Source organism: Danio rerio, chromosome 15 (assembly GCF_049306965.1).
Source record: "Danio rerio strain Tuebingen ecotype United States chromosome 15, GRCz12tu, whole genome shotgun sequence".
Lineage (NCBI taxonomy): Eukaryota > Metazoa > Chordata > Actinopteri > Cypriniformes > Danionidae > Danio > Danio rerio.
In genome coordinates this window covers 46,737,501-46,750,811 of record NC_133190.1, presented here as the reverse complement: position 1 = coordinate 46,750,811, position 13,311 = coordinate 46,737,501, and the positions used below count along the sequence as shown (strand labels likewise).

At 32.3% G+C, this 13,311-nt stretch overlaps 3 protein-coding genes and 1 non-coding gene across 25 annotated transcripts in view; all 4 read left to right on the top strand.

Moving 5' to 3' along the window:
• The window catches only part of numa1 (nuclear mitotic apparatus protein 1), a 30,265-nt gene extending 29,731 nt beyond the window's left edge, over positions 1-534 (top strand). For 4 of the 6 annotated variants that reach the window (XM_009291966.5, XM_073923215.1, XM_073923218.1 and 1 more), the window contains one exon: positions 136-324. Coding sequence is in view for 2 of the 6 variants with exons in the window: in XM_073923215.1 (XP_073779316.1) it covers positions 136-159 (24 nt within the window). In the remaining 4 variants the exon portion in view is untranslated. 6 annotated transcript variants of the gene reach the window in all.
• Positions 1-13,311, top strand: part of nlrc3l (NLR family, CARD domain containing 3-like) — a 480,833-nt gene that overhangs the window by 437,672 nt on the left and 29,850 nt on the right. The window lies entirely within an intron of this gene.
• Positions 2,738-13,311, top strand: part of LOC137487793 (uncharacterized) — a 25,239-nt gene continuing 14,665 nt past the window's right edge. For 2 of the 17 annotated variants that reach the window (XR_012391077.1, XM_073924053.1), the window contains exons 1-13: positions 2,738-2,857; positions 3,530-3,615; positions 4,914-4,993; positions 7,072-7,157; positions 7,783-7,851; positions 7,929-8,019; positions 10,009-10,153; positions 11,050-11,186; positions 11,270-11,381; positions 12,066-12,183; positions 12,625-12,765; positions 12,893-13,006; positions 13,178-13,311. The exon at positions 13,178-13,311 is cut by the window's right edge and continues 673 nt beyond it. Coding sequence is in view for 16 of the 17 variants with exons in the window: in XM_073924053.1 (XP_073780154.1) it covers positions 2,816-2,857; positions 3,530-3,615; positions 4,914-4,993; positions 7,072-7,157; positions 7,783-7,851; positions 7,929-8,019; positions 10,009-10,153; positions 11,050-11,186; positions 11,270-11,381; positions 12,066-12,183; positions 12,625-12,765; positions 12,893-13,006; positions 13,178-13,311 (1,355 nt within the window). In the remaining variant the exon portion in view is untranslated. Of the gene's footprint in view, positions 3,297-3,529; positions 3,616-4,913; positions 4,994-7,071; positions 7,158-7,782; positions 7,852-7,928; positions 8,020-9,046; positions 9,106-10,008; positions 10,154-11,049; positions 11,187-11,269; positions 11,382-12,065; positions 12,184-12,624; positions 12,766-12,892; positions 13,007-13,177 lie in introns of all 17 variants that reach the window. The other 15 variants (XM_073924066.1, XM_073924061.1, XM_073924063.1 and 12 more) reach the window with 15 other exon arrangements.
• Positions 5,113-5,241, top strand: LOC137487810 (small Cajal body-specific RNA 14). The gene has a single exon (XR_011006548.2).

Here is a 13,311-nt window from a genome sequence, read left to right as displayed (position 1 = left end):
CATTTCTGATTATTTCACCTGTTGTCGCTCCAGATCTATTGCAGTGCCTTTGTTGTCATTTCACTATTAATCTATTTTGATATTGTAATGTACTGAATAATAACCCGACGCCTCTTTCTTTCTCTCTCTTTATAGATCAAGTTAAGGATCAAGGTTTAAACTTGAAGATTCGATCCAAAAACAACCTTTTCCTTTTTATGTTCTTCTCTCTTTTCAGATAAGTTAATTCTTATTATGGGAAGCAGTAGTGTTAATTACTGTCCTGTCATGTATTATATTTAAATGTTTTACTTGTTCTCTAATAATAAAGTCTTTTACCTCAAATCTTTGACATGTTTGTCAGCTGTTTTGCTAAATGAATGTAAAATAATTTCAATATTTGTGCAAAGTCAATTCGGAAATGATTGGTTTTCAAATTATGCTTTGTGTTTTGAGAATTTTTCTATTAAAGCGATGGAAAATGCATTCAGCTTTAATGTATGTAATTTTTTTAGTGCGTGTATTTATAATTTGAAGCTATATATATATATATATATATATATATATATATATATATATATATATATATATATATATATATATATATATATATATATATATATATATTAAGAAGAGCTATTGTCTTTTTAATTCTAACATGTGTATTATAATATGATCAAATAAAGGTATTAGATTAGAGGAAAAAATTTAAATATTCTGGTTGTTATTGCTAATGTAATTGACATCAAACAAATACAATTACTATTAAGAAAGCTGATTTGAAGCAGAGAGTTAATCAAATGCGCTAATATCATTTGTATCTGATTCTAATGACGCTTTTTATTCTTCTGAAGAATACATTTATTAAGAGGTTTAAATTAATGCAGGTATATTTTGTAATAATCTCAGCTATTATCAGTTAATATTTGCATTTTAAAGCATGAATAAAAGGAAACAAAAAGTGTTTTTTGTCTCTTCTTCCATAAACCATTCACAAACATCTTATTGTTTAGGACTGTGAAAGAGTTATTAATTTAACTTATTTATTTTCAAAGGGCATCTCTATTTAAAAATTTGTATATATTAATTTTATGTACTTATTTTACGTCTTATGCTACATTACCTTAGTTAGTATTAATACTCAGACTTTTTTTAGGGTAGCATTTATTATTTAAAAAATATGATTACAAATATTTATTATTTTATTCTTGTATGTGATACTTTTAAATTTTTATAAGTAGGTAAAGCGAAGCTGCTTAAAATAAGTTAATGTTTATTAGTATTATTATTAATAATATTTATATATATATATAAGAAAATTAAACCATAGGCCACGCCCACTTTAATTTGATTGGTCATCTTAATCATTCTGGCATTGAGCGCTTTGTAGTTTTTTTTAAAACCTTTTTGTCATCCCGACAACAAAATGAGAGCTATCAAAATCAAATACTGATTATTACTAATAATATATATTTATATAGTTATTAAACGTATATAGAAATTGTAAAAGGATGCTCTCTATCTGTGGTTTATTATTATACATACATACATTTATATATAAATATATACATGTGTATATATATAATTATTTTCCCGCTTTAAAAGTCATATTCTCAGTCAAACTCATATTTTCAGTTTTATTTCAGAAAAAATGTGTACTTCAGTTCAAGTTTCCCAGGGTTGTGTTTTATCTCCGTTATTATTTATTTTATAAACAAATCCTCACATGAGTTCATTTAAAAACAGATATATTGTATAGTATGCAGATGATACCGCGTTGGTGCACCTTTTAAATGAAGAGCAGGAAGAACACGGGCCTGTTCTTGACTTCTTTTTAGACTTGTGTAAAAAAGAAATTAAACCTCTAAATATTCCTAAAACTAAGGAAATGATTATTGATTTTAAAGAGGGAACACAAAGCAAAACTTATCCCACATTAATTAATGAGGAGAAATTAAGTTAGTAACACGTTATAAATATTTGGATGTGTTGGACAATAAACTTAAGTGGGAAGTATGGATGGACTTTATAAGGAAGACGTTTTCACATGATTTACTATTGTCTTTTAATGTTGACAACACATTGTTGATCATGTTTTATAGTGCTTTTATTGAAAGTATTGCAACATTTTGTGTGATCTGTTGGTATGAAAATGCTTCTGAGGCACAGAGGAGGTCACTGGGGAAGATGGTAACAACAGCCAGTAAGTTTTTGGGAATAAAACTAAAGAGTATTGACCAGTATATACAAAGAAAGAGTAAATAAGGCTATCATGATTGTCAATGATGTGAGGCATCATTCATCATACATCTTCAAATTGTTACCATCAGGTCGTCGATATTTAGTTCCCAGATGTGTAAGAAATAGGACAAAATTGTCATTTATACCTTAAGCAATTAAGTTTTTAAATTTCTCCTCTCTCAGTAGCATTTGATGGCCATTGACTGGATATTTAGAGTAGGGCTACCATGTGTTTCTATGATTTAGTTATACAATGTCAGGTGTCTATGTAAGTGTTTGCTACAAATGGGGGGGGGAATAAAGTTAACTAACTAACTAACTAACTATTTAAACGATTGTTATTATAAAATTATAAACACCTCACCCTTTTTAACGTAGTATCGATTACTACGTGCTTTTTGTTTTATTGTCTACGCAATTTACGTAAGCCAATGAGCAGAGAGGAATTATCGTGTGGAGGACTAATGAATTAATTGGTTTCAGCAGTCAAATAAACAAGTACGTCGTCTACTCAGGCGTGTTTGAGGTGTTTGTTTCAAACTTTTCATAGACGAGAGTAAAAACAAACAAGCTTTTGGTTTAACTTCCAGCGGAAATGGAGCTCCACGTACTGAAGGAGGCAGCACTGTTGTCATGGGTAACGTAAACCTTTTAAATATATAGCTATCGTAGTCAGGTAACGTTACCTTAACGTTGGTGGTGTTTTTACGTTTCAAGACGGCTTTTATTATATTATTGGGGTAAAGTTGGTATTATATTCACATATTAAGACTGTCCCTCTTGATATCGTTTCAGTAAAGTATTATTGGCAAATTCTAAATGAGGAAATCATATTAGTAGCCAATCGCTAACGATATCAAAGTAACGTTTACGTTGTTTTCGCGTTTAATAAAATAGTTAAGCTGATTTAATTATCGTGACGTATTGTTATAAGCGCAACATATCATATTTGTTACTGTAATTCGAGGTTTAAAGGGGGGAGGAAGCCTATAAACACAATTAACGTTATCTCTATGGAGGTTCCCTATCTTGTATTGTTTACCGTGATGTTTTGAATATGGGGTGTGGAATCGCTTGTAAGTATGACTTCAAAGCAATTTAGCACTATTTAATTGACTGAACAATGTTGTCTATCTATTTTGATTGTCATTGGTTGCTAATATTGTCGGTTTTCAGAATTTGCAAAGAATACTTATCTGAAATTATATTAAGGAGGTGAAAGTATGAATGTGTGAATATTAAACCAACTTTATCTCAGTGTTTAATTTTGTGTGTGTGTGTGTGTTTTTTTTTTTTTTTTTTTGGAAAGATCAACAGTGTGAATCCTCAGGAGCCAATAACTAGACTTCTTCAAATGATGGACGGTCACCGACTCCTAAAGTTTGCATATAAAGTGTGAGCTGTGATGGTTGTGATTAATATACCTTAATTTCAAATTATTTGAGAGGTTTTGTCCTAATTTTGGTTTGTTTGAACAATTATTTTTACTCCCTTTTTACTATTTTCATTTATTCATTCATTCATTTTCTATCAGTGATGCACTGCAAAAGACAACAAGTCAATCTCCCTATTTATACTATTTTATTATATTATTTATTATGTTTGCGATTTCTATGTGCGCATATGTGACCCTGGACCACAAAACAAGTCATTAGATGTTTGTTCATATGAAAGTATTATGCATTTATGTGCGCCAATGTGATTCTGGACCACAAAATGAGTCATAAGGTTAAAGTTTTTAAACAAATTTACTATAAATTTACATTATTGGAAACTTTAACAGGGTCAGTTTTTTGGAAATGTAACTTTATACATTATCTGAGAGCTTAACAAGTATGCTTTGCCATTGATTTTTGTGTTTCCATTGTTGGTTTATTGTGATACAACTATGTGAAAATCTGGAATATGAGGGTTAAAAAAATCAAAATATTGAGAAAATCTGTTTTAAAATTGTCAAATTAAATTCCTAGAAATGCATATTATTAAATTTTTATTTAAGTTTTGATAGACTTAAGGAAGAACATTTACTGAAGCTGTTCATGAAAGCTGACCTTTATTTAATATTCAAATTATTTTTGTCATAAAATAAAAATCTTGACTCATACATTGAATTTTATGTATTACTTTAGCCACAAATATATCTGGGCAACATAATAGTTTTGTCATCCAGGATCATGTTTTATAATCAAAAAATTAAGTTATTTATATAGATTTTTTATTATTTGGAAGTGCCATATTAAGTACACATGCACAAAAGTAAATTAAGTCCTGTAATATTTAACAACATTTTATATTTAAGTTTTTATATAATACTATAAAATATTATAATATATATAATATTTTATATTTATTTTTGTTACCGCAACATTTTTAAAAGTTTGTAGTGTCTTGTTTCTTCTTGTAGACGTTCAGTTTTGTTCCAAGCTTATAACTCTAACACAAACATTTTTAAATCCGTATGTAGAATTTATATGAGTTAGTTGACAAATATTGATCAAAACATTTCAGATTTATTTAGTTTATATTACAACTTTCAGAAGATTTTAAATACTAAAACAATCATTTAATAAAAACTGATATTATATCAAAATAAATTTTTTTTTGCTTAACAAATTGCATAGTTTATTTAATTTGCAAATGAAAAGCATCTGTTTAATAAATAAATTCTGAATGTGTGTCGTCATCTGTCATAGGCAAAGAAAAGGGTTCTGTGAAGATGTATTGCTGCAATCAAGTCCTAATGTGATGGAAATGACCTTCTCGCTGCTACACGGTTGGTATTAAACCCACACCCGCCCAATCACTCTTGAGTGGCTCAGTGGGTAAGGAGCTGGACTGTGGCTCTGAAGGTTGTGGGTTTGATTCCGGCTCAGAGCAGTAAATGTGGAGTCTGTGGTTAGTCCCAGTGTGTCTGCAGATTGGAGTAGTGCTGCAGTCCTGGACACCACATAGAGTGATGCTGGTTTCTGCCGACAGGGCTTGTAGAGTACTTGGGCTCCCTGTGCGATGGTTCCACACATTTAACCCCTAAATTTAATCCCAGCGAAGCTTGCACCTGGTCACTTTAAGACACCTTTATAAGTAAAAGTCACAATACATGATGTGTTATTCTGTTAATATTGAGTGTCAATTCAATATTAAATAGACGTAGTATTATATGAATAGACCTAATGTAATATTAAAATACCTTTATATAGAAAAATATGGCTGAGAACCGAGCGGTTGAATGTGAATAATTTAAATGCGTTTTTGAATCACCTGTCCACTGTAAACGACTGTAGAAAAACACATACAGTTTTATTTATTATTCTTCAGGACCAAAGAAAGTAATAAAAGTAAATTTGACATGAACAGGTGCAGTACCCGTGTAAACATCTGAAATCTTTATTACTTTATTGACAAATGTTGACAAGTACATACAAACTTCATCTGCAACAAAGACAGCAACACAAAGCAATGCACTCTGTTTAAAGTCCATTTTTCTTGGTTCAAGCTGAAATCTGGCTCATCTATACTTCTTTTTTATTTTTAATATAGATGTTAGATGTCTCACCTTGAATGCAGAAAACAGCCGTAGTCATCATCTAACCATATCTGTAGTAAATATACAGGTGACTGGGTGAGTTCTCTATGGGGATTTCTGTGTAGGTGGAAGTAAAGCTAAACCATGTGGATTCAAACTGGACACCACGTGAAGTCGTGTTAATGGGGGCTATTGGGATGCTTGGGGTCTGTTTACACCTGGTCACTTTAAAGTGTCCTCTCATGGTCACCAATGGAAACTGAAGTTGATCTGCTGGTGACGTCTGGTACTGCAACCAAACAAAATATTACTTAGAGCAAATTTTTTGAGCTATTAACTTGAAATTTGTAATATAATTTGATCAAATATTTAGCTTTAAAGATCTGAATTTTTTAGGGTAATACAGGCTTTGTAAAATGAATATTTTATTAATATAATAAAATGGACATTTTTGTTTTTTTCATAAACTTGAATGTAAATAACTATCACTTTTTTTCTGAAAGAATTACTATCTGATTTTTAATAATGGGTCCATTTGCATATGACCAGATAAATGCATCTCTGCTCAGAGGATATGATTCTGATCTTCAAATCCCGCATTATATGCAAATTTAACTAGGTTACATGTTAGATATACTGCATTTTATTTAATTAATAATATTATTTACTGAAATGTTAGCTATATTTCTTATTTGGCATTCAAATTTTCATACGCAGGCTGTAAAACATTATTACAAGCGCACAAGTAAAAGTTTTGTGATTACTTTTATTACAGGCTTAATGAAACATCTATTTTTGTCAGATGCGTGCAAGACCTTATTCAAAACTGTAAGGGGTTTACAATAATTTGTGTATAACCCAGTTCCCAAAAAATAAAGCAACATGCCTTTGTAAAAAAAAACAACACTATATTATTATTATTATTATTATTATGATTGGCCTCTTTATACAGAGAGATGCTACAGGTCTTTGTTGTTAATGCTGCCATCTGATATTAATTTAATCATTTTACAGTCAAAAGCAAAACAAAAGATTTCAAATAAAACTAAACATTTAAAACAAGTTAAAAAGCATTACATTGCTACAGCAATCCACATAAAATTGCAAAATAAAGTTGTTAGAAACCTAAATAACTATTTTTCTCTTCAGCTAAATTATGAAAAGTGTCTTGAAATCGACACCAAGCTTAAACCTCTGTACCAGTGTGTTGAAGATTCACTATTTAAGTCACATTAAGAACATGTCATTTTAATGTCCATGCTCAAAAAGTGTTTAGGGGTTAAAATACTAACCTAACCTATAACTGATTTACTTCCCTCCACATACAGATGACTTTAACTTCATCCCGAGTCAAGCATCTCTTGTGTTACAGAATATCAGTAAGGGAATCGAGCTGGAGATTCAGCTTGCAAAGGTTTGCGTTTTTCTTTTTTTTCTGTTTATTTTAGCTGTAAATTAGATGCTCATATTTTTTAAGGTGGTGAATAATACTTGTAATAAATAAAACAATTTTAATAAAACATAAAAAAAATATTATTAATATTAAAAATTATATGTTGAGTTATTTGTGAATAATTATTCTTTTAATTGTAATTTTTATTGGATTAATTTAGTAATTTATTTAAAACGGTTACATTACATTTGACAAATATTGTCACATTTCTCATGTTCATGTTCATCTAACTACGGTAACATTGAAAGTTATAAATTAGTAGTGGTTTGAAAACATGTACATGTATCAAAATCAATGCGGCAATGCAAACAAGAAAGTATTTTGTTGTCTACTAAATGTTTGTTTTGCATGTTATCAAACTCTGTATAAAAACGTTTTCACAGTGTTGAAAAAGCAATTCGTAATGTGTATTAAATTTGTCTGTATGTATGTGTACTGTATATCATAAGAGAGAGACAATAGCTTAGGAACTTAGTGCATGTTTTCAAATTACCCTGTATATAATCGTTTTTAGTGTTGAAAAAGCACTTCTAAATATACACTTGCAGTTAAAGTAAATCAAATGCTGTGTTTTATATGTGTGCAGGTGGTGATTGTGCTGTGTTATTGTGGTTTTAAAAGGCACAACCTGCCACCCTTGGACACAAAGACAGAGGTGAGGGTTTAATACACTGATCAAAGGCCTGTGACCTCGGTGAATTTTCTCCATCTATGACTGTCTTTCTGTGGCAGGTGATGATCGCATCCATGTTTCAGTTTGTAGAAGATGATGCTGATGGTCTGTCTTTAAACAAAGGCTTAGATCAGTTCCTCACTAAAGGCTGTAAGTAGCCACAGTGTCAACACATTCTTTCATATGCAGTAGTCAATATTTGAAGTGGAGCAAAACCTTTCATCAGAGTTGTCCTATTGAACATCACTCACTCTTTTTTTGATCCACTTCAAATGTTGACTAATGCATCTTTTGTGTTATGGCAGTTTTAGCATCGTTCATCTGCTAATTCACCATGGTGGTCTTATAATGCCAATATATGCAGTATAAGGTAGTTGTTGCTAGAAGGGATACAGCTGCAGCCGGATGTTAACAAGAATTATTTATTGTATTACCCAATAATTGTATTTCATTAACGTTTTCACTTACACCAAAACCTAAACCTAACCCTCACCGTAATGTAAAAACAGTAACTATACCAAATATTATTCATATAATTAATTAACCAGTTAAACTCTAGTGATTGCAGCAGACCCCCTTAAGTGGTGTTGTTTGAAAGTGTAGAATCTATATTTTATGCCCATAGGCATCACTTTGTTTTTTATACTACTGTACAAAAGTTTTTTACACTTAAATACACAGTATTTTGGATACCCGAGCTGGGTGTTGAACATTGGTTCATTTTCATATTTTTCATATGACACATGTACAAGTTACAGCTCAAATGAAAGCTCTTGCCGGTGCTCATACAGTTCTAGCATTCTTTTTAATGAATTATATTTACATATCAAACAGTTGCCGAATCAATCGCGGTGTTTCCATGGCGCAGAAGTGAAAACAATACATTTATGATCAATAAGCAGCCCCAGATAGCACAGACAGCTGTCATCTCTTACCTTATGCTGTGCGCTTCAGGGCCATTTTTCCTCTGTTTTTGAGGTGATGTGCATAAGTAATCCTTTTATATGTCTGACGTGCTCTAAACACAGTGAATTATGTTTGATCAAACAAAAGAATAGTGAAATATGTAAACAATAATCGCTCCCTGTGGCTTGTACAGCAACTCTCATCAGTTGGAATTCAATAACTTTTGCATAGATTATGGTGGAGACATTTTTCTTTTTTCCTTTGATTACAGACATGTGCAGGAACCACCAAAATTATTTACAGCACGCTAGACCACACAGAACCTAAAAGGTACACTTTCAAATTTGAGTTTATAAAAAAAATACTAAAAGCACCTCTTTGTTTAGGTGTTTATTATGACACAAACAACATATACAGTTATTTTAAACACTTTCAATAGTGTTTTATGAAAATTCAAAGGGTTTTCTTTTAAATGATACCAAATTTCCGCATTTACACTTTTGCATGTGGATTTGGGAAGCCTTTAAATTTGGGTAGGCAAAATCCAGGCGGAAATCCCCAAATAGCACTGGAGTTTGAAGTTAAATTACCCGTTAAATAGCATTTTATTAACACCTACCTCTACCCCACCCGTAAACTCTAATCTCACGGTAATGTAAAAACTGTAATGACGAGAACTATTTAAATTTATAAAAAAAAAAAAATCTAAAAAAATTACTAATGTTTTGCTTCTTACACTTTCTTTACATACCTGAAACTTGCCTACAGCACTTATTCATTGTTGCTCTTATAGTTGTGTAAATTGCTTCCTTGTCCTCATTTGTAAGTCGCTTTGGATAAAAGCATCTGCTAAATGACTAAATGTAAATATAAATTACCCATTCAGTTGTATTTTATTAATGTTTTACTCCTACCTCAACCCTCACAGTAACATAAAAAAATTAGTTATTGTTGTACAGTGTCGCAAAACAATATGCTACATTGTTGTACGGTTGTTTTTTGTTATAAATGGCCATATCAAGTGCCATCTTTTTTTTGAACGCCTGTAGCAAGGCACTGAGCTGCTGTTTTACAGACTTCTGGAAAGGGGGAGGCATGTGGCGCAATAATCATTTTATCTCGATTTGTGTTTTCTTTTTTTTTTTTCTTTTTTCCAGCCAAATGCATCCAAAATGATTTCGGTTTCAGCCCAGATTTTTCATTATGATGCATCTCTACTGTTTATCTGTCTAGCCGTCATGACCTTCTCCACCTCTGGCAGTGAGAGCAGTTCTCCTCTGACCACCATTTATAAGGAGTCTCCCATCTTCAGCCGCTTCCAAAACCCTCCCAGAGTTCAGTTTCAGGAGGTTTTCTCTGTGGCCTGCAGCTCCGGCAGGTAAATGCACTTCTTGCATCAGTGCATCTGACAGCCTAGCATTCACATGAAATGGATGAAATGGATTGCTGTTTGTTCAAACTACTTATTTAAAATAAGTTGAATTAACACAATTCCTGACATTTTCAAACTACTTAAATTGGTAAAAACTAACAAATTAACTTGATTTCGGTCATGTTGACCCAACACACATCGATTGTGTGGAACCCAGCATTTTTTTACAGTGTAGTTGCTGGTTCGAGTCCCAGCTGGGCCAGTTGGTGTTTCTGTGTGGAGTTTGCATGTTCTTAGTGTGGGTTTCCTCGAGGTGCTTTAGTTTTCCCCCACTGTCCAAACACATGCGCTATAGGGGAATTGAATAGACTAAATTAGTCATAGTGTAAGAGTGTGTGTGTGAAATGAATGTGAAGGTGTATGGGTGTTTCTCAGTACTGGGTTGTGGCTGGAAGGGCATCCGCTGCGTAAAACATATGCTAAAATAGTCGGCGGTTCATTTCACATTGGTGACCTCTGATAAATAAAGGGACTAAGCTGAAGAAAAATGAATGAATGAATGAATTATCAAACATATATGAGTTGTTGCTCCCCAAACTCTTTTCCTGAACTTTCTGTATGAAATGCCTGCTTTACTACATCCAATCAGCTTGCAGTAGAAAAAACAAGCCACGCCCACTGTTTTCTCATTTAATATTTTGTTTCTTTGCATGACAACATGAAAAAAAAATGGTTGCATCTTCTGGTTCATGCAGACTTTAACATTATGTATTCTGTATGAAATAATTCCTTGTCTGAATAGAGGAATATCATATAATAAAAAATCAACAGTAAATCTATCGAGGGTATAATGCGATAATAATTAGTGTATTCGTATAACTCTCTCTCTTCTTAATCTCCAGTTCTCCAGTGCACAATGTAATGAATACACCACATTTCCGGCTCAAGAGGCTTCGGGAAAAACTGATACGTGAAGAAGACCTGAGAGATGAGCTGGAGAATGAACTGGCCAATCAGATCAGCATCATCTCTGAGAAAGGTGTGATATTTACTGCCCTGGAGCGAGTGAATTAGGACATTTGCAGTGGATTGGTTTGAACTTGTCTCTAATTTTCCACACAGAGGGTCTGATCTCCCAGTTACAGCACCGTGTGGAGCGGATGCTGCGGGAACAAGGAGAGCTGGAGAAAGACCATAAAGCTGCAGTGCTGGAGCTCCAGGAGAAGAATAAAAGGTGGAGGAAAAAGGCTAAATTATTAATTCACCCACAATAGGGTATATGCTGAAGCATGCTAATAGGACTTTTGAATTTCGATGCCGGTCAGCTGTATGCCAATGCAAAAATCTGCACGATTAAGGTCTGTTTTCTTTAAAAATCAGCAATCTCCACTGGCTGAGTGATATCCGATATAAAGTGGGTCTCAGATTGTACAAGAAGCACTGCATTAAATTACATTTCCCTCTGCCATGTCTTTATAATATGAGCATTTTTTTACCCCAGTATAATCAATGGAGCTTCTGCGCTAGCCTGCCGATTCCGACGGGCGCGTGCGAGCAAACGGCTTTTCGTCTGCTTTCACGCTTGAGCAACTAAATGCGTGCCAAATTCTGTTTAACTGATTGTGTTTTAATTACATTACAACATAAATGCTGTAAAAGGAACTGTATAAAATGGAAAAAAAAAATCACAATGGCAGGTCACCGAAAGTTTATCAGTATGGGAAAAACATTAGCTCGGCATATACCCTATTCGAAATTCTGTTATTAAAGGTATAAGTGTATTTACATATACCCAATATTTATATACCACTCAAAAAAAATTACTCACTCATGGGTCATCCAAGATGTAGGAGACTTTGTTTTTTCTTTAAAAAAAACTAAAACAAATAAAATCTTTGAATTTTATTTTATTTTCCAGTCTTCTCCACAGAGTTCATGAGGTTTTAAAGCAGTGCCAAGATTTAAAAACAGACAACTCTCAAAAAGAGAAAAAGATTGATGAGCTGACAGAAGAGAACGGGACTCTCAGTGCTCAGGTTTCTTGTTTTGAAGTCCTTGTTAAATATATGACAGTTCTTTTTTGTTTGTTTGTTTATTTATTTTATTTATTTATATATTTAATTTTATTTAATTATTTAGTAAATAATTATGTTATTTTATTATCTTTAATTGAATTGTTAGCTTGTTAATTTATTAATTATATTTATTTTATCATTTAATATTTATTTAGTAGTTTTATTTTTAATTGATTAATTAATTTATATATTTATTTAAATCATTTATTTTTTTGTTTTTACATGTATTTATTTAACTGTTTATTGTTTAATGGTTTATGTATTTGTTAAAATATTTATAGATTTTTATTAGATAATTTTTCGTAAAAATATAAATATTATATAATAATTTATATATTATATATTAGTATAATAATTATTAATATAACAACATAAATAATAATATCTGTCTGTCCCCATCAGGTTCGTAATGTTTTCTTTCAGCTGGCGAGAGCAGAGGAGGAAGTTTGTAAACTCACTGTGGCTCATGAATCTGCACAGACTGAGTGGAGAGACAGAAAAGAGCTACTGCAGAAAGAGTTAAGCCAAGCCGTCACACACAAGGTAGATCATTTCAGTTATATTCAGCAGTACTTGCTGTATTTATTGTGTTAATCATGTTCTGTTTGCTTTGAGTGCAGTAAGCACCAGAGTGTTTGATCAGTTTTGCTGTTGCTGTTCTCTTGTGCAGGAGTGTCTGAGTGAGCAGGTGCTGATACTGCAGGGGAAGATCTCCGTTTTCGAGGATGAACTGAAGAAAGCTCAGTCTCAGGAGAGAGGAGAGGTGCTGGGGCCCATCATGGAGGTGAGATGGAGTACTTTATTTATTTAGTTTAGTTTTTGTGTGTGTAATTGATGTTAAGTGTTGATGTTATTATTCTGTCAAGTCCGTCATTTGTGTTATGTGAGGCACCATACCTAAACTAAACACGTTTATTTATTTTTCATTAATTTGCAATCTTATGTCTCTTGTCAGGGTTTGAACAAAATCGAGAATCTCCAAACTCAAATTCAAGATCTGCTTGAGCAAATTTCAGTAAAAGATGAAGATCTCCGAAATCTGAGGAACATACATGAGTCTGTAGACAACGAGCTGAAGCTTGTGAAGCA